The sequence below is a fragment of the Cyprinodon variegatus genome, unplaced genomic scaffold (genome assembly GCF_000732505.1).
Source record: "Cyprinodon variegatus isolate N-32 unplaced genomic scaffold, C_variegatus-1.0 Scaffold296, whole genome shotgun sequence".
In the NCBI taxonomy this organism is placed as follows: Eukaryota; Metazoa; Chordata; class Actinopteri; order Cyprinodontiformes; family Cyprinodontidae; genus Cyprinodon; species Cyprinodon variegatus.
Window position 1 is genome coordinate 709,654 of NW_015150749.1, and position 20,139 is coordinate 729,792.

The 20,139-nt window shown below is 39.0% G+C and overlaps 1 protein-coding gene across 1 annotated transcript in view; it reads left to right on the forward strand.

Moving 5' to 3' along the window:
* The first annotated feature begins 2,476 nt into the window (after positions 1–2,476).
* The window catches only part of march1 (membrane associated ring-CH-type finger 1), a 21,581-nt gene continuing 3,918 nt past the window's right edge, over positions 2,477–20,139 (forward strand). Inside the window, exons 1-6 of the mRNA XM_015383889.1 lie at positions 2,477–2,852; positions 12,549–12,599; positions 14,196–14,251; positions 16,222–17,031; positions 18,140–18,320; positions 18,397–18,541. Of these exons, the coding sequence (XP_015239375.1) occupies positions 2,766–2,852; positions 12,549–12,599; positions 14,196–14,251; positions 16,222–17,031; positions 18,140–18,320; positions 18,397–18,541 (1,330 nt within the window). The 5' untranslated portion in view covers positions 2,477–2,765. The remainder of the gene's footprint in view (positions 2,853–12,548; positions 12,600–14,195; positions 14,252–16,221; positions 17,032–18,139; positions 18,321–18,396; positions 18,542–20,139) is intronic.

Consider the following 20,139-nt stretch of genomic DNA (forward strand, 5'->3'; position numbering starts at 1 on the left):
GGTTTGGAAGTACAACCACTTGTACGATGCCTCAGACATGTTCTGGAAAATAAACACTCCTGCCGGCGCCGCCGAAGAAGTTCTCGTGACCATCCGCCGAAGTTCTCGCGAGTTCTCAAACAGGTTCCCCCTAGCGCTTTGCCGGGAAACTGCTGTGCATCCCTAGAAATTCCAGACAGACGTTGCAAAAGCATAGAAGCCAAACTGGTTCGCGACCAGACCCAAGCGACATTTGATGTGTGCAGCTGCAGAAATATAATCAGCCCTTTAGCAGCATACCGGTAACTATAGAGATGGCTCAGGATAACCTGAGCCACTTTAACTATAAGCTTTATCATAATGGGAAGTTTGAAGCCAACTCTAAAAAGTAGACATGGTGCCTGCCTCACAAACTAAAGCGAAGTGTGCTGTTAAGTACATTAGGAACAGTCATATCACTGATATAAGATGAGATGGAGCTTGGCCATTTAAGGTTTTTATGTGAGAAGGAGAATTTTAAATTCTATTTTGGATTTAACTGGAAGCCAATGAAGAGAAGCTAGGATAGGAGAGGTATGATCTCTCTTTTTAATTTTCATCAGAACTCTGGCTGTAGCATTTTGGATCAGCTGAAGGCTTTTAACTACAGTTTGTGGACTTCCTGATAGTAAAGAATCACAATAGTTCAGCCTTGAAGTAACAAATGCATGGACTAGTTTCTCAGCATCACCCCTGGACAGGATATTTCTAATTTTTGCAATATTCCGCAGATGAAAGAAGGAAATTGTAGAAACCTCTTTGATATGGGATTTAAATGACAGGTCCTGATCATAAACAACACCAAGATTTTTTTTACTTTATTATCTAAAATCAGTTTAATCCCATCCAAATGAAGTGACTGACTAAGAAGCTTCTTTTTCAAAGAATCTGGTCCAAAAACTATAACTTCTGTTTTCTCTGCATTCAGAAGGAGAAAGTTAAGAGTCATCGAGGTTTTTATGTCTTAAAGACATACCTGTTATGTAAGTAATGGGTTAGCTTCATCTGGATTTATAGACAGATATAGCTGAGTATCATCAGCATAACAGTGGAAATTAATCTGATGCTGTCGAATAATTCTGCCAATTGAGAGCATATGTATAGCAAAGAAAATTGGTCCTAGCACTTATCCCTGTGGTACTCCACAGGTAACCCTTGAGCATGAGGAAGATTTGTAATTAACGCGAACAAGCTGAAACCGATCAGATAGATAAGATTTAAACCAGTCTAGTGCTCTTCCTTTAATTCCCACAAAATATTCAAGTCTTTCTAAAAGATTATTATGATTAACTGTATCAAGTGCAGCTTTATACAGTTGATCTAACAAGACAACTCTTCAAAAAGTTCAAGCAGACTTGTTTGGCAACTACTTTCTCAAGAATTTTAGATAAGAAAGGAAGATTGGAAATAGATCTATAATTGTCCAAGTCATCTGGGTCAAGAGACAGTTTCTTCAATAAAGGTTTAATTACAGCAACCTTAAAAACCTTTGGTACATATCCCCGTTACAGAGATATATTAATCACATCTAAAATGAAGGATGAGATCAAAGGGAATACCTCCTTAAATAAACTGGTTTGAACTGGATCTAACATACAAGTTGAAGGCTTAAGGCGTACACTGTGCGATTTTTTTCAATCGTTGCACGCAGCTACTGATCAAACTGTACGACTAAACTGCAGGGTTAGCTAAAGCACTTGTACTGCACTTGTACTTGTACTGTCAGTAACCAAACTGAAAATTTAAGTCAAGCAGACATTAGGTGTAAGCAACCTAGTGATAAGCAAAAGTTATCACCTTATCTCATAGGAGTTTTGGACCTTTTTTTGCTAAATATTCAATAAAAAAGCAACCATTAAAACAGATAAACCTGTTGGGATCTTTTCTTTACGACAGTGTGCCTTTTAACCTCAGTACCATTGGTGTTTCCTTTAGCGCTCCCAGTTTCCTATTATATCAATCGTAATCCTCATGACCTTAGGAAGTTGTAAAACAGGATTAACCTTTACATCCACACACTCCTAATATGGCCATCCACATTGTTTGTGTTACTTTTTCTCTTTGTGTCCAGTTGGATGACAAACATGCCTTTTTTGACCTGGCAGAAGACACAAGGTGTTTTAACGTCTGTCAGCATAGTGCTTACACTGCAGGGAGTCTGCAACTAGTGAAGCAGTTGTGTGAGTGTGTGTGAGACTTATTGAGTGCTGTCCATGTGAACAAGTTGTGTAAGCTTATTAGTAACACCAGTGGTAAGAGGAGGAGATTGAGGTTAGTCTAAGCCTTAATCCTCGTGGACCTTATGCCTGCTACACAGGGAGCACGACAAAATCCAGGCCCCGCCTCCTCAGGATGGACACTGCACAGAAACGCATGTCACAACAACACATTCTTCCCTGCTTTCTTGTTTACCACTCTCAACTCTTCCTCTCTTGTTCCTTTGCCAGCAGGCGGGGGGAGGAAGAGGAGCAAGCTGTGCACACTGTTGAGTAGCTTCCCAGTCGCCATGACGACCTCACACCCCATCATCCTTAGAGCTATCTTCTTGTTGCCTCGGTGACCTGATCCCATTTTGTCTCCGTTGCTTCTGATGATCCGGATTGAGCCCTTAAGGGAGAACAATCCGGGAACAGGCATTATATTTCTTCTAAAAACAGCCTGCGGACGGGGCAGCGGGATCCGGGGGGAAGCAGACATGATGGGAATGCTGTGGGACTAGCACCAAAGCGTTGCTTGGAAACAGAAGCATGCCAGTACAGCAGATAACTGTGGTCCCCGCAAGAGAGTCGGCCGGAAATGGAAAGAGTGCTCCTCGGTCCAAAGACAAGAATGAGGTGAGAGCGTGACTGTTGGAGCTCAAACATCAGTAGAAGTCAGGCAAGCTGTGAGCACATTTTTTTTGTCTTAGAAATAATTAAACTTTGGTCAGATTTTAAAGCTTTATTGTTTTTTTTAAAGAATGCAAGTTTTTTTATTATTATTATAGAAATGTGAATAAATTACTATTACCTTACTCTTTAATATCACCTGCTAGTACTTTAATACTTGACTTATGACCGGCATGTGCTTTTATTTGCTCTTTTTATTTATAGTTTCCATGTGTCTATATTACAGTTTGTTAAGACAGCAAGTCTTGCTTTATCCTTTCTAAACTTAGAGGGAAATGGAACCAGTATGCCACAGTATGTCACAGAATTCCACATGATCCTGTGTTGCTTCATTTCCATTCTTGTAACCTCATATCATCCTACATTAAATTAAAAATGCATGAGGCTGCAAAGTGCTTTTGTTTGGCAGCAGAGAAGATGGAGTGAAGGTAGTGAGAGAAAGTTCATCATGTCTAGAGTGAAAAGATGCATTTCTGCTTTTACAAACAAATCTATTTTTCACCTTTGATACTCCTACTGATATGACTTAACTGATGTTAAGATCAGACTGTAGTCCAAGGTTGTGTGCTGTGTTTTGTTTTGTTTCACAGTTGCAACATGAATAATAGCTTCAGGCTTTATAGGTTTTTGAAAGTTCTAGAAAGAAGTCGGAAAAATCAGACAGTTGGATAATACAACTGTTACATTTTTAGGGCTTCCGTAAATGTACCAACAGGGTTTACCCTTTTTCAAGCAGGTCAATAGTCAGAGATTAAAACTATTTTTAAACAGACGAAGACAATTCACGGACAACAATGGACTAAAAATAACTTCCTGTCCTACTTCCCTGGTTATAGGTCTTTCTTTTCCCTCCAAATGTACCTGATCCCATTGGCAGGCTATTGAAAGGCTAAAGTAAAGGACCAAAAAATAGGAAAAATAAGTTTCTCAGTGAGAATAAACAAAATACATGCTGTGAGCATTTTTGTTCATGTTACGGTGTGGATCACCCAAACATTGTGGGAGGGAAAGTTCTAAGTGCAGTCAACGTAGCCCCTTTATGGTCAGGGGCCCAATTAATAAAGACTCATAAGACTAAAGGTAGCTTTTTGTGATACCATTGTAGAAAAACCTTGACATGTCTCAAATCTTAAGATTTTTTTTTTTTTACATCATGTAAAAGTTATTCATAAACACCATAGGCCTTAAATATGTTAGGACTATTGGGAAGGACTTTTAGCAAGCATCTTAAGCAGAGAAGATTGCAGTGACAGAGAGAGAACTGTTTGGCCAATTGAACACCTTAATACTAAAATAAATGAGGACCAAATTACACAAATATTAATGTCCAGATCAATAATGTTAATATTAATGTTATTTTAATAGGTAAATAACAAAAAAAATTAAAAATCAGAAATATGAAGAAGGGAATATTAAAAAAAATTACAGACAATTTTCAGTTTTAATAAAGTTTTTAAAAGGTACTTAATGGTAAACATATGGTATAATACATTGGAAAAAATTGTGTATATATATATATATATTCGTATATATATACACATATGCAAATAAATAAACAAAGTACAATAACATGCACTCTACATGGAGGTGACATTGGCTGTATTGTACAACACCATGTCAGTATTCATAAACCTTAATTGTGATGTAGAAATTTTCATGTGTGATGTCATGTCCTCTCTAGTTTTTGAATGGGGCACGAAGCGATTCTCACTTTCCAGGCTGGCGCATAAAAGCAGGAAAACAAAAGCATTTGCTTGGAAATGCCTCACAGTGTGTACCTTTGCTCAATGATCCTGGGACCAATCTACCTTCTAATGCTCCTCCATTATCCTCCCAGAAGAGTGCAGACAGAGGCACCGCTCCCCTGTGCACTTTAGATTTTTTTAAACCTTCTTTTATTTTGGTTGTTTTTTTGTCAAACGAAACAAGCAGGTGATCACAACAAAATGCTTAAGGGTGTGTGCACATTAATATTTGCAGTACTGCCATGCTCATTGTTACTGATATAAAAATTATCTATCAGTCTTTATAGCCAATTTCAACAATTTAGGCCACAATACTACAGTCAGGCAATGGGAACATTTTCAACATTTTCATTTTATTGTCCAACAAGAAGCACTTTATATATTTCCTGCAGAAAAGCCAATGTCAGAAGTGAAGGTTTCCATTGTGAGATCATTAAAGCTCTATTCTATTCTATTATCATACATGTTTTTAAGGAGATAATCTGTTTGCCTTGTCAGACTATTTTTACATGTGAATTTCAAACCTGGACTCTACATTTGGGCTATTTTCTACATACGCATCTTAAAATTCATAATTTTGGGTTGTTTGTTTGCCACGTGCTCTGAGTGGCTATTAGTGGAAAAGCTTAAGCCTGTGGAATATCATTTATGCAAAAAATGTTTCAAGAGTTCCCTTCCTTGGCTCTTCCTCCTGAACTTTTCTTAAACTGCAAAAATGTGCAGCTTTTAAAAGGCTAACATTTTTAAAATGCTAACATTTTTTGTACTAAAAAAGCCTGCAGTCCCAACTTCTTGGCTGCTTGTTTAAATGCGTCTGGAGGCTGAACCAGAATATATCCGTCGATCCACGCCACACCACCTAATCCCCCTCAGCACAAGCAAGCACATGTCCAGACACTGTAAAGTCTCTTCTGTTCAGACTCAGTGTGTCCAGAGAGGAGCAGAGACTCAGGTAAGAGTAAAACGTTTACTCTGAGAGTTTTATGCTGCCTAGTAGGTTGGAGGTTAGGTGCACTTAAAAGATGTGTTGAGCTTTTTAAGGTGAATTTGACGTATTCACTTGGTGTTTAATTGCCTTATACATTTGAAGTGCTGGTTGTCATGCACAGGTTTGCTGTTGCAGAGTAAACTAGGAAACACTTTGAATTATAGGAGGTACTTGTGCAGTTTGCAAAAATTTTCTGTGCAACTTTAATGTTTTGAGTAGACACAAAGAGTTCATCTAATGGTTTGGCTTCATGTGAAAAAAAAGCTTTTTTTAATTGATTTTTTTAATTTGGAGCTCACTCCTTCAACCTTCACTCTGTACCAAGAAAAGTGAAAACAACATTTCAACCTGGAGAGACTCACACAGAAGAGATGCGATTAGAAAATTTCTAATTTATCTATACAGGTAACGCAATCACCTTCTTCATCTAAGGAAAACCAGCTGATTGCAAGGACTCACTGACTCTCTGCAATCCCTCACACCAGGCATGCATTTAGTGATAGTGGAGAGGAAAACCAAAACCAAGCTCAGTGGGAGCTGCCAGCTACCGAGGCCGACTGAGGTTCAAGGAGACAGAAGCAGATAAAGACATAACAAAATAAGTTCTTTGGCGCGCATGGGCCCTGGCAGAAGACTTTGATGAGGCGAATCAACGTAAGCTTGGAGGAGTAACCTAGAAAAGGATTAGAGTAGTTTTCCCTTGGGGCCCGGACACTGGTGGTGGAATAAGCCAGAGGGTGAGTGAGACTGGGAATGAAGGAGGAGATTGGGAGGAGGTGGGTGAAAGTTCGCTTGTATACTGGAGAGAGAAGCTGGGCAAATGGCTAGTGAGGGAGATGTTGTATGATGATTGGCTTTGGAGAAGGTGTGGCCCCCGAGCTGATTGGCTGGAGACATCCCAGGTGGTTCAGGTGAAGCTGATAAGAGTCTTCCAGATAGAATTTACAATTAAGCTTCATTTCCCTGGAGTCATTTTGGATTTCTCCTGAATTTCTCTGACTAGAGCAAATTTGGAAATTAAATAATTATCTTATCTTCACAACGTGACAACTGCTGGATTTACTTGAGGATGAAACAAAAAAGCACGTTCATTTTATAACTTCAAAGCTCTGTGCTTTAACCATATCATGGCTTTCAGTTGACTGAAGTTAAAGAAAGAGCAGGAATCCAGAAATCTAACTAAAATGTTTAACAAACCAAAAACCATGGAGACATCAGGGGAAAAACTAGCCTGAGGAGCCACCGGGAGATGAGCTGAGTAGACGAGTACAGCAATGAGAAGGAACCAGCACTGAGTGACTGCAGAGGTGGAGTATTTAAGGAGAACAGAACAAAGGATGGACTAATGAGCTGAATAAGGAGCAGGTGTGGGTGGAACTGGCAAGAGGGAATCCAAGGGGGAAAGAAAACAAGCACAAGGGGGCAACAGAGAGTAACTAAAGAATGCTTGAATATCATGGAAAATAAAAACAAAACAACTGATAACAGAAAACTGAAAACTCAGAGTCAGAACAAATGGGAAGAACCATAACAAATACAGGATAATGAACTGTTTATTTCCTTTCTTTTGGATTGATTGTTATAAATCTGTGACATACAGCACTTGGCGTTGAAATGTATAAATTGGTACAATATGCAATGTTGTTGGCTTTCTGTAGTAATAGTCAGGCTGTTTACTGAAAACAACAGTTGGCAAAACGTCACTAGTTTTCTGACTTGCAGCTCAACTGTGTTTTTTGATGAACAAAGTGTAGAGGAAAACAACATTAGTTTCAGAATCATTACACCCCCAATAGATATAAACCAACCTGGTCCAATATAAAAAGTTTTTCATCTAAGACCTAACAGTTTGTTGGCCAACTCTTGATAAGTCTTCTACATCACTGTACTCCAGAGGCGCAGCCAGAAAATGTTTGTAAGGGTGACCAGGTAATAACCAATGTACACTGAGGGGTGGCCAGGCAATAACCAATGTACACTGAGGGGTGGCCAGGCAATAACCAATGTACACTGAGGGGTGGCCAGGCAATAACCAATGTACACTGAGGGGTGGCCAAAGGCAAATAGGCACCAGAACCTCAGGGTCAATCTACACTGTTCCAACAGAAAAATTACCAAGCAAAACATCCATATTTCTAAATAAAGACAAACTATACTTTCCAACAACATTTGCTAACAAATAGATGCATATATTTAAACATCTGTGCTTTCTAGATGAAAGGTGAATTGGATAAAATTATTTTAGGCTTGAGTTTTGGGGCGAACATCTTTTTCATAGTCATTACTTACCTACTTCTGTCAATAATAATTTTGCATAAAATGGATATTTACAAGTACTAATATCTACATAATTGATTATTTAATATGTTGTTATCAAAATAGTTTTTTATTTTATTTATGATTTCACCAAAGACTAGATGACATGCAGAGACACATTTATTTTCTCTTTACCACATATACGCAAAATCTAATTCTGAAAAGAGCATGAGTACTTATCATCTTTAAGGTTAGTATATTGGTTTACATTGTTAACCACAGTGTTTTTGTCATCAAGTACTTGTTAATAANTCTGAAAAGAGCATGAGTACTTATCATCTTTAAGGTTAGTATATTGGTTTACATTGTTAACCACAGTGTTTTTGTCATCAAGTACTTGTTAATAATAATAAGGGGACCGGAGGGTGTGTTCCAACTATCAGGGAATCACACTTCTCAGCCTCCCCGGAAAGGCCTATGCCAGGGTGATGGAGAGGAGAGTCCGGCTGATTGTCGAACCTTGGCTGCAGGAGGAGCAGTGTGGTTTTCGTCCTGGCCGTGGATCAGTGGACCAGCTCTACTCCCTCTGCAGGGTGCTTGAGGGTTCATGGGAGTTTGCCCAACCAGTTCACATGTGTTTTGTGGACTTGGAGAAGGCATTCGACCGTGTCCCTCATGCTGCCCTGTGGGGGGTGCTCCAGGAGTATGGAGTCGGGGGCCCTTTACTAGGGCCCATCCGTTCTCTGTAGAAGCGGAGCAGGAGTCTGGTTCGCATTGCCGGCACTAAGTCGGACCTGTTCCCAGTGCATGTTGGACTCCGACAGGGCTTCCCTCTGTCACCGGTCCTGTTCATAACTTTTATGGACAGGATTTCTAGGCGCAGCCAAGGACCGGAGGGGGTCTGGTTTGGGGAACAGCGGATCTCGTCCCTGCTTTTTGAGGATGACGTAGTTCTTCTGGCTCCCTCCTGCCAAGACCTACAGTGTGCACTGGGGCGGTTCGCAGCCGAGTGTGTAATTCGGGAGAGGCTCAGTGTAGAGCCGGTTCTCCTCCACATCAAGAGGAGTCAGTTGAGGTGGCTCGGACATCTTCTTTGGATGCCCCCTGGACGCCTCCCTCGGGAGGTGTTCCAGGCACGTCCCACCGGGAGGAGGCCCAGGGGACGACCCAGGACATGCTGGAGGGACTATGTCTCTCGACTGGCCTGGGAGCGCCTAGGGCTTCCCACAACAGAGCTGGAGGAGGTGTCAGCGGAGAGGGAAGTCTGGGAGTCTCTGCTTAGTCTGCTGCCCCCGCGACGCGGTTCCGGATAAAGCGGGAGACAACAAGTGCGAGTACGAGTACTTGTTAATAAATGAAAATTAAAATGTTTTGAATTTATATTAGAGGGAAAAATGGTAGAAGTGGCCACAGGGGTGGCCAATGATTGGCTAAGGGTGGCCATGGCCCCCATCAAGCTCCGCCCCTGCTCTACTCCCCTCCTCTTTGCTAAAAAAATAAAATATATATATAGTACTCAACTTGAGTACTGAGCCTTTTCTTTTCTGTCTTCCTACAGTGTGTTTGAGCTTAAGGTTTGAAAACAGAATTTGTGACATCCTTAGGATGTTTTAGTAGAGAGCAGAAACTGTGGTTCTATCAATAACAGCTTGTCATCTAAGTCAGGGAGTGTTGGCCTAGTGGTTAAAGCAGTGCACCTGTGCTCTGAGAAGGTTGCAAGTACCCAGTTCGATCCTCACAGCCTGCACTCTGGGTTCCTGAGCAAAACCCTGAACCCCACACTGCTCCCCGGGTGCCACACAATGGCAGCCCACTGCTCCCCAAGGGAATGGGTTAAATGCAGAGCTAAATTTCTCCATTGTGAGATCAATAGAGTTAAATTATTATATGTCCTGAAGCTGCCCCAGACCAACATAATTTTCTGAAAGATTTAAAACCAGATGTAATTAGATGCTCACCTACTAAAAAAATTAAAATGAATTTCCAAAAAATGTCCAGCTTTCTAGATACTCAAGGAAACTGGGCATAGACAATCATTTAATAAAGTTACCTGGACAATGCATTAAGAATAAAATTAAAACGTATAGATGTGAAGTGGAGTAAGCAGTGCTGAGGAGATGTGTCTGGATTTAAGGGTTGGAAGTGATTCCATATGACTATGAGATGGATTGAGGAGGACCTGAGGAGGACCTGACAGATGGTGTGGTGACATGATAGACGCATCATTTGAACTGAATACACCACTAAGTGAGGATCCAGTGGAGTCACTGTTGGACCGAGGTGATGTGTTGAATGAAGAGTGCAGCTCGGAATGATCCTTGCTGCAATGTTTTTAAGGAGCTGTAGCTTGTGGATGTTTTTTTTTTTCTTTTGATAGACTTAGACATAGAGAAACTGTATTGTCATTTTGTATATACTGTGCATACAAAATGACAATGAAGTTTGTCTAAATTTAGTTGCAGCTTACAACAGTGTAATGAGATTGCAGTTGGAGATAAACATTACCAATATAAAGTCCAGCATTCATTAGAATGTGAACATTGTAGGAGAAAAAAGAAACAGTTTAAATAATGGGGCAAAAGGGCATTTATATGAAAAAGTTCAGTGCAGTGCAAAAACACTGTAAATGTGGTGCAAAATGCATTTGAGTTGTGTGCTATTTAAAATGATTATAAAGGTTCAGCACGTTGGTAGTGCAAATAATGATGTTATTGATGTTCTTTTCCTGAGAGGATGAGGAGATAGAAGAGTTATAAATGTTGATGAAAAAACTTTAATTTAGTTTGGTGAAGATTTATTTCCAATTAAGAGGACTTTAACTGTATTGCTGTTAAGTTTTAAGATGTTGGAGTTGGTAGGATATTTTATAGTTTTAATGAGTGTATAGTTTGGAAGTCAGCGGTGTAGTAGTAGAAGTGCATGTTAGGTTTTCTCAAGTGTAACCAAAGGACTGTGAATTTAAATAAGGGGGACCCTAGTACTGAGTCTTGGGGTACACCTGAGGAGACAGAGGAATTTAGGGAAGGAATGGATCAAGTTGGGGGAAATGCGAGTGGTGGAAAAGATAGGAGGTGACCTAGTGAAGGGCAGTTTGGAATATACCAACTTAGATATGTCTGTCAATGATGGCAGTGTAAGAAATTATGTCAAAAGCGTCACTTAACTTCAGTAGGATGAGTATGATTAGGAAATGTTCCATTTTTAGCTGCTAGCAAGAGGTTATTTGTGGTATATATTGAAACTGCTTCGGTTCTGAAGCAAGATTAAATAGTTCGGTTTATTATGAGTGAAGAGAGGGAAGCTTAGAAGCAACATTTCCTGGAAGATTTTTTGAAAAAATTATGAGGTTGGATCTTCATAGCAAGTTATTAAAATCAGTTTGGGAAATATAGATCCGTGAAAGGGCTGCTTCTAAATTGCTCCTGAACAATTTGTCTCTACAGTGTTAGTTTTTTCCCCATCTGGCTTTATGTTTGTTTGATAAATGACAGTAATTGAGGGGAATCTGTGGTGTGGGTTTGGACTCTTAAGGTTAGATTTGAAGTTATATTTTGAACCTGTTAAAGAGTGAAATGTATGTTAAAACCAACCAGAGAGTTGATCTATTTTACCATCGCTGTATACTGTAAATTCTTTGTAATGATCCAGAGTGAAGTAAAAGTATGTTGAAGTAATAATCTAAGTCCTGAAACCTAAACCAATGCAGCGAGAAGCTGAGGCCACAGTTGATCAGGCAATCGTTGGGCTGAAGGTGTAAGCGTCAAGTTTGGGCGATCACTGTTCTAGATAAAGTTTCGTAAGTTGCCTTTAAATAGCCACACACTGATGAGCAACGTGGTGCCCCTGGAATGGGACAAACAGCTAATAGGATTGCTGGCCTTAGCCAGGATCACAGTGAAATTGTGAGGACATGTGACCTCCGGCGTTGAATTTTAAAACAGTAAATACAGCAGGATCAGGCAGCACACAATACTGCAGAAACATGAGGTGCTAAAAAGCAGCTGGATTAAACACTGTCGTCTTATGTTTTTTAATAAATTTACTTATCCAATTATGAATAGCTTATGGATTCTGATTTCATTTTTAAATATAAACCTTTTTTTTTTTTTTTTTTAAGAAAGCTAAGAAATTGGGTGTAGTTAAAGCAACAAATTTAGTCTTCTGGTTTGTAACACAGTAAGATTATTTTAATACTCGTATTAAGAATTACTACTGACTCTTGATATTTTAGTATTTATGTCAATGATCACACAGACAATGTCCTGAGTTTAGCTCCATCCATTTAAAATGTTTAATCTTATTGTGAATCTGAGTTACGGCTAAATTGTGGTTGAATGGCCTGTGGTTAAATAGCTCTATCACAAGTCAGGAGACTTATCTAAAGCATTCACCTATTCACACACACAATGATGGTGGCAAGCTATATTCTAGCAGCAGGTGAAGGCTCACTGAGAGAAGTGAGCAGTAGGCTCCTCCAGGCCCTCTGACCACCATCAGTTGGCAGTTAGCATGATGTGTCTCGGGCCAAGGACACAACTCTAAAAGCCAGAATCGGATTTGCATCCGACACCACTTAAAACCCCGACATCACCTTTATTTGTCCTTACATTATTCTAGGATCCAATGGTTTTCTGTGTTTTGTTCTAATGGCAGGGAAAGAAAGCTCCTGGGCGCTCAGGCAGCCGATCCAGCAACATCTCCAAGGTAAGCTGCAGATATTAACATTTCTGTTTCCATGCTCATCTGATCTAACAGATTATTTTAGCATTAATGTGCAGATGGATTCTCTAAGGACACACTGTTGTATAATTAGTCATGTTTTCTTTATTTTCAGATATTTCACATCAAATCAAAGAAAAATATGTTACACAACATATCTCTGTAGAATCAGCACATACAAGGTCACATATCTAAAAATTTTACATAACATCACATGTATTACTGCACTACTGAATCATCCACATGTCTTTGTGTTTTCCCTTCAGTGAGTCAGATGCTCTTTCAACCTCTTAAAAATCACAATTATCAGTATTTCAGGGTTCTTTGAGTTTTTTTCTTTCTTTTCTAAAAAACATATGCTACAAAAAAAAAGGTTTTTAGGTCTTAAACCCCTTCCTTTTCTTATGCCCACTTGTTTTGAAAGGAGTGAAAAGCATCCAGTAAAAAAAAAAAAAGCTTAAAAGGCTTTAAAAACTATTTATCATGAGCTTTAAAAGAGATCACTAGATAGTCTGAAACCTTCACAGATATCTAGGGTGGTTTAAAATGACTGATGTGCTTACAGCCGTTTTAAAAACGCATTTCAATCTTTTTCTTCTTTCAGGATGTAAAGAAAATGCAACAGCTTAAACTTAATTTTTAATTTTAATTATTAAAGCACATAAAGGTTGCAGGCTTTAATTTGCCACCAGTCATCATTCATTTCCACAAGTTTTGCATGCAGGCTAACATATATGAATGCTTCCCTACTGATTTTTGGGGTATTTTTCATGTAGGGATTTTCACCTCTAGCACACTTTTTTGTAGCCAGTAACATCCTGGCATTATTCAGACTGTATAAGAACCAATCAAAATATGTTATTTAAACTGGTTGCATCCTGGCCACAGGCCGGGCTTTTTAGCAAATGTCAAACATGTAAAACTAATTTTAATGTTTCCATTTGGATCAGGCTGTGATGTGTGTTTACGGATCATTATGCAGCTAAAAAATCGATCTGTGCCAACCTCCCAATCAACTGGTTGATGTTTCCAATTTAAATGTGACAATTGAAAGGTGATCTTATTTTACATTACTCTTTTAACTTCCTGAAGTGCATCAGAGCTTCAGCATGATGCTATTTCTACCACGCCTGCAGTGACAGTGTTAAAGCATAAATGATGAACTATGCTATTCTTGCGTGTGCTGGGTCAAGCTAAGTGGTTTCAATCAAATGAAATGCTTACATTGGAAAACAAAAAGCACCTGATAGATGAACATGAAAAGTGTGTGTTTTCCCTGGAACATGATGGAAAAAATTATCCCAGGATTGGTGGAGTTTTATGATACTATGGATAAATGAAAATCCATGAATTAAAAACGTGTGCTTTCAATGCCAGTTTCATAAATTCCCTGATTATGTTTCTAATAGATTTCTTATGTATCCACTTCTCAACAGCTCTCTCTGCTCCAGGAATTGCAAATAAATATAATCATCCCACAACATATAATACACTCATGAAGCAATTAACCTGACAGACTGTTATGTTTGAAGGGAAAAAGCCTCTTTAAAAAGACAGTTTGTTTTATTCTTTGTTTTTCAGGCAAGCAATGCAGTTTCAAGGGCATCGATAACACCGTCTGCTCAGGACATATGCAGGTAAGACAGACAGCTCTCTGATTAACTGTTACTTCACATAAAATCAGCTTTTTGCAGCTAAATGGCAGTGGTATGTTAAAAACAAAAAGTCAGGAAAAGTCTAGAGGATAATAACAGCTTGTTAAAGCAATAGCACGTGTTGTTTGAGTCCAAGGAACGCCTCCTTGCAGCATAAAGAATGCATAAACAATGTAAAACTGAAAACAGTAAACTATGTGTGTTGTGTGAGTGTCTGAAGCTTCACTGTCATCTACCATCCTCTCTTCCCTTCATGATGATTCATTACCCACAACAGAGACTCAGTTTCTATTTTTTCAACATGTGCTTTCTATTGTTTTCTTACATGCAGTAAAATGGTAATTTATATCTCACCTATGCTTCCCTTAAAGTAGGCATCAGGAATACTTCAGGCTTTTGCTTATTTCACAGAAGAAAACAGAATCCCCTCAGTAGAGAAAAACAGTTCTACTCTATCTTTGAATAGTAATGGTGACTGACTTCTAAAAATAACTTAAAAAAGAATCAATATTAATTTTCCAGATTGTTCTGATTCAATGATTCGGTTGTGTGAATAGCTTTGGGATTTGTGCCACACCTCATTGGATACTTATTTCCCCTTCTTTCAAATTATGAACCAGAAATAAATGAACAAATTATTTATTTGGTGTTACAATCAGATAATCTAACCCAATGATGTTTTCATTTGTTTTATCTCTACTCATTGCATATTTAAAAGTGTGGTTACAGCAACCTGTAACATGCATGATTCCCACCCCTGTGTGGATTGCTAACCCAGTATTAGATGAAGCTAAATTATGAAGTTGTTGTCTATAAATGTAACTTTTTCATTATATCAGAGTTTTTATTGGGATTTTATGCAATAGATGAACACAGAGTAGTGTAGAGTTGTACAATGGAAGGAAAAATATAATCTATAAAAAAGTCAATGAAAAACTGAAAGCTGAAAAGTGCTGCTTACATTTGTGTTCTGACCTCCAAAGTCTGACAACTCTAAATATAATTAACTGCAAACAGCTACCTTCAGTGGATGAGGCCTCAAAGGTTCTCAGAGCAGAGAAAGTTGAGAAACTGTTTTAAACAAAGTTAGGTTATGATATGATATACCAAGCGTTGAACCTAAGTGTTACTGTAAACTGGCAGGGTGGGCGGGTAGAGCATAAGGCAAAACAGGACATCACCAAAGTAAGAAAACACATTCAGTCTTGGGCGTAGTTCACCTCAGAGCGGGGGGCGGGGGACTCTATGCACACTTCAGTTTCCAGATATTTATTTGCAAATATAAAGAATTACCCAGTTGATAATTATGTGATTTTTGTTTTTCACATAAAATCCCAATAAAATCTTTTAACGTTTGTACCTGTAATGGGAAATATAAGGAGAAACACTATTTTAAGTGCTCAGTTTAGAACAGGAATGCCAAGGTTTGGTCCTCAAGAGATATTTTTTGGCCACCTTTGGATGCATTTGGCCTCCTGAATCAAAGAAGTGGCTCGTTGCAAGTCCTCAGCAGAGCTGAATTACAGCTAATAGTGAGTTGGTGCAGGAATGTATGTAGGACAGTGGATCTGCAGGACTGGACTGCATGCAGCCCCGCTGTGGTCTAGTCAAGAAAAGAAGACAGACTTTTTTTTTTTTACTTAACACTAAAGTGGGGCTCTAAAACCTGTGAAATGGGACCCTAAAACATGCAATCATGGAGTAAATTCTGCTGTTTCAGTAATAGGTTTCCACTATAGTTCCCAAGAATAGTTAGTGTAGATGCATGAAATCAAATATCTCAAAAGCCAAGAAACACAAATCTACAGAATATTTTTTTCTTCAGTTCATGTTCACTCCAGTGCAGTCCATTCTGTTTTTGCATGTGTTCAATACCATTCAGTCTTTCCCCATTCTGTTTCATTTAATGTTCATATCCATTTGCATCTGTGTCTGTGTGTTTCTGTGCATAGTTCTGGCCAGCTGACCCGCTTAGATGATATTTCTGAATCACACAAGCCCAACAAGCACAAACAAAATCCCTCTGCCATGACAGTCACCAGCACAGCCCTGAGCTCATCTGCCCAAGTCCAGAAAAAACATGTGAAGAGACGCCACCGGCGCAAGAGGAGCAGCTGCTCCACTTTAGACTACGTAGATCGTAACGCCAAACAGGAGCAAAGTGACCGCAGCCTCAGCTCTGACCAGACTGAGCTGTGTGAGAAGAGGGAGCGCTCCTTCAGGACCCGCAAACAGGTTCCTCCTAGTCTTCGGTGCTCAGGTGCTCCTGAGTCAGACTCCTCCTCTGAAGATGAAGCTTGGCGTGAAACCCGCAGCTGGAGCAAAGAGAAAGCTCGACGGGCTCGCCGCCGCAGCATGAGCAGCCGGGAGAGAGATGCAGATGGGCACAAACCAGAGGAAGACAAAGTGGAGATAATGGAGCTGCAGTCAGTGGATTCCGATGAAGGGAAGGAGAACCAGCCTCTGGTGGAGGACAGTGGTGGTCTCAAGAAGCGACACAACATCAGGGGCTCAATAAAGAGCCAAATTTCACACAGTGAGAGGTCCAGAAGCAGAGAGAAGGAGAAGAAGAGCTCTAAGTCTCGAAGCTCAAGGGGGAGTTCCTCGCTGGCAGAGGACGGTGAGGAGCTCATCACCAAGAGATACCAGGAGAGAGGGGCAGGAGAGGGGGACATGTCAGTGCCCATCCCACAGAACCACTGCGGGGTTAACGGGGGCACAGCGGGACCTTGTTCAGATGACTCTGAGTTGGAGGTCTGCAGGTTAGTGTGTGAACGTATGAAGATACATGCAGCCTAAACAGGAGGCAAAAAAACTACATCTGAAAAAGAAGGCTGCATATCACTTTAACACAATCAACAGATTTTCTGTTTATGCTGAAAAAAAATTACTCCCACAGAATGATGCTACCTCCACCATGTTTCACTGTGGTTAGAGGAGGGGGAGCTAAATGCAGCGCAGTTCTGGATAAAAACCTTCAAAAGATTTTTGACCAAGGTGGAGGTTCAAAAGGAATATGACCCAAAATCATGTGTCAAACTTCAGACCCGTGGGCCAAATCCAAGCAAATCAAGGGCAAATAAGGCATATCATATAATGTCATAATATTTCTTTTAAAGGGAAAAGGTGGCAAGAACAGTTCAGTAAGTTAGTATATTTAGACTATAGCAGAGCAGTGCACTCTTTGTAAATGAAATTATTAAATCAAAAGTTTTTATTTATGCAACCAGCTCCCATAAAAAAATAATCAAGTGGCCCGATATAAAATGAGTTTGACACCCCAGCGCCAAATAAAAGCCATAGCTGGAGGAGTCTGTAACCAGAGTTAAAAGTTTGTAAAAAAAAAAAAAGTTATGTTTTTTTTTTTATGTAATGACTGAGTTGGAGCAAAAATGCTATTCTCTAACCAAGTGGTCTCTGAAACTCTTAGCTTCTTCTCTGGCCCTGCATACCTGGATCAAATGGCTAAACTCCCTGCTTTTCATGTAGTCAAGCATTGAGGTAGTCACATCTAAAGATTGGTGGAAATCAGACCTCCAGGACTGGACTTTGAGATTATTTATCTATGTGGACAAATCTGTCAGACACACCTCAAAGGACTTGCAACTATAAGTGCTCTGGAAGATGTTTCCACCAAGTGTTTAACTCAGGGGGAGGGAATACAAACACATCTGTCACTTTTCTGATTCTTTGTTGGAAATGTTAAAAACTATCCAATATTTTCATCCATTTCAGAAGTTTGCATTGCTTTTTATTTGTGTCTTTTACAAAATAAAATTATCAAATCGACTGTAACTAGACAACATGCCAAAACATTCAGCGTGTGAAACACTTTTAAAAGGTATTATAGCACATGTCCATTGTGTGTAGGATCTGCCACTGTGAGGGGGACGACGACTGCCGGCTGATTACGCCGTGTCGCTGCACAGGAAGCCTGAGCTTTGTACACCAGGCCTGTCTCAACCAGTGGATTAAATCCTCTGATACACGCTGCTGTGAACTCTGTAAATTCGACTTCATTATGGAAACCAAACTCAAACCTCTAAGCAAGGTACATTGGACCCTCATGAGGACTCAGTTTAACCATAAACATCTTTTTTAATCTACCTTTTATCTGTCTCTTTCAGTGGGAGAAGCTGCACATGTCGAAGAGTGAGAAGAGAAAGATCTTCTGTTCGGTTTTGTTTCACCTGATAGCAATAGTTTGTATGTTGTGGTCTGTCTACATTCTGGTCAGGAGAACCACTGATGAGATCCGGCTCGGGAAGAACGGTCAGTGCATTTCTATCCTCCATCCTCACACATCAGAGCCATGCAGGGGGAAATATTGCATAACCTCATTGGTACCCTGTGCTGCTTTCCTGTTTTCTATTTAAAGCAGAGAATAGTTAAAATAATGAATTGCAGAATGTTTCATCATTACTTGGCTGAAACATCCCCTTTACTTATTTTCAAGTATTTTATTTTTGCTTTTCTTAAGGTCCTTGAGGATTTTTTTTTAGACCTCAGTTTTAACCTATTCTCAGCTCTACCCAAAAGTTTGAAACAAACTGGATGAACTGAATAAAATTATTATGTTTTTAAAGCCTTGAGAATAAGAATCATTTTTTGTGGAGTATTTATAGCCCTTAAAAACAGGATAGGGTAACCTTTTCACCTGAATGACTCTGAATATATGAGCTTAAATATGGTTGTCATCATTATTTGTTCTTCTAGATGTGTTTAATATGTTAAACTGTGATTGTGCCGTTCAGTGTGCAATACCAGTAAAATGTTTGAACCCTTTCTAATGACTTTGATGGGAATTTGATGATGAAGGACCCCTGAAGTAAAACAAGCTTTTTACTGGTACTGAGAAACTCCTGTGGTGGTAAAAGTTAATCTGTAAAATATGGACAGCAGTTCGAAGGCCAATCGTTTCTCTTTAATACGCAAAGAGTTTGGTTTTCATATCCTGAGGCTATTCTGTAACCTTCACAGGTTTAGATGCCTCTTTGATTATTTTTAAATGCAGATTTTGCTGTTAAAACAAAATCCGGTTGTTTTTATACCTGGAACAAATGTATAGAGCAGGCAGTTAAATATGCAGAGCTCAGTCCAACATGACATTTCCAAAAAACTTAAAAAGATGATCCCTAAACTAAAGACAGAAAACTCGCTATCACTACATCATTATTTGGGGACATCAATGTTTCTCCCTCAGTAACAGTGCACTAAATCAAATGTAAATTTTCAGATTTATGTAATTTTATTTCCTAAATCCCTTTTCATTTTTTAGATAATTTTAACACAAACCTTTTAAATAAACTTGACATTATGTAGTATTCATATGTTTAGTAAAGCTTATTTACGTACAAAAAATACATGGATTTCTGGTTTATGTATTTAGAATTAAGAAAATATTTTTTATTTATTTGAAATACATTAATGTTATTGTTTGAATTGTTTAATAATCTGGGTTACCTTTATGCATCTCAAATAATAATAATATCATTAAATTATTACAATGTATTTTAAATCAATATGCTTCATTATGCAAATGAATAGGCATCATGGAGGTTTTATTTAATAGGTTTGTGTTAATTTTATCTTTAAAAAAAGTAAATAGTAATTTGTAATGTATTAAAATGACTTAAATCTTAAAATTTGGGTGAAATATTTCTTTCAATGCAAAGAAGTGTAGACTAACCCTGAACTTTATGTCATTGAACCTATTTTTCAAGTAATAAAGCACTCAGCTTGCTCTGCTCTTAGCTGAATTACTCACCTTAAGCAATATCAAGCTGAGTGTAAATGTCCCTGGTTCCGCATTTCATAAATATAAAAACTGTTTCAAAGCGACTTAAACTTTTTCTATTCTAAAATGTCTG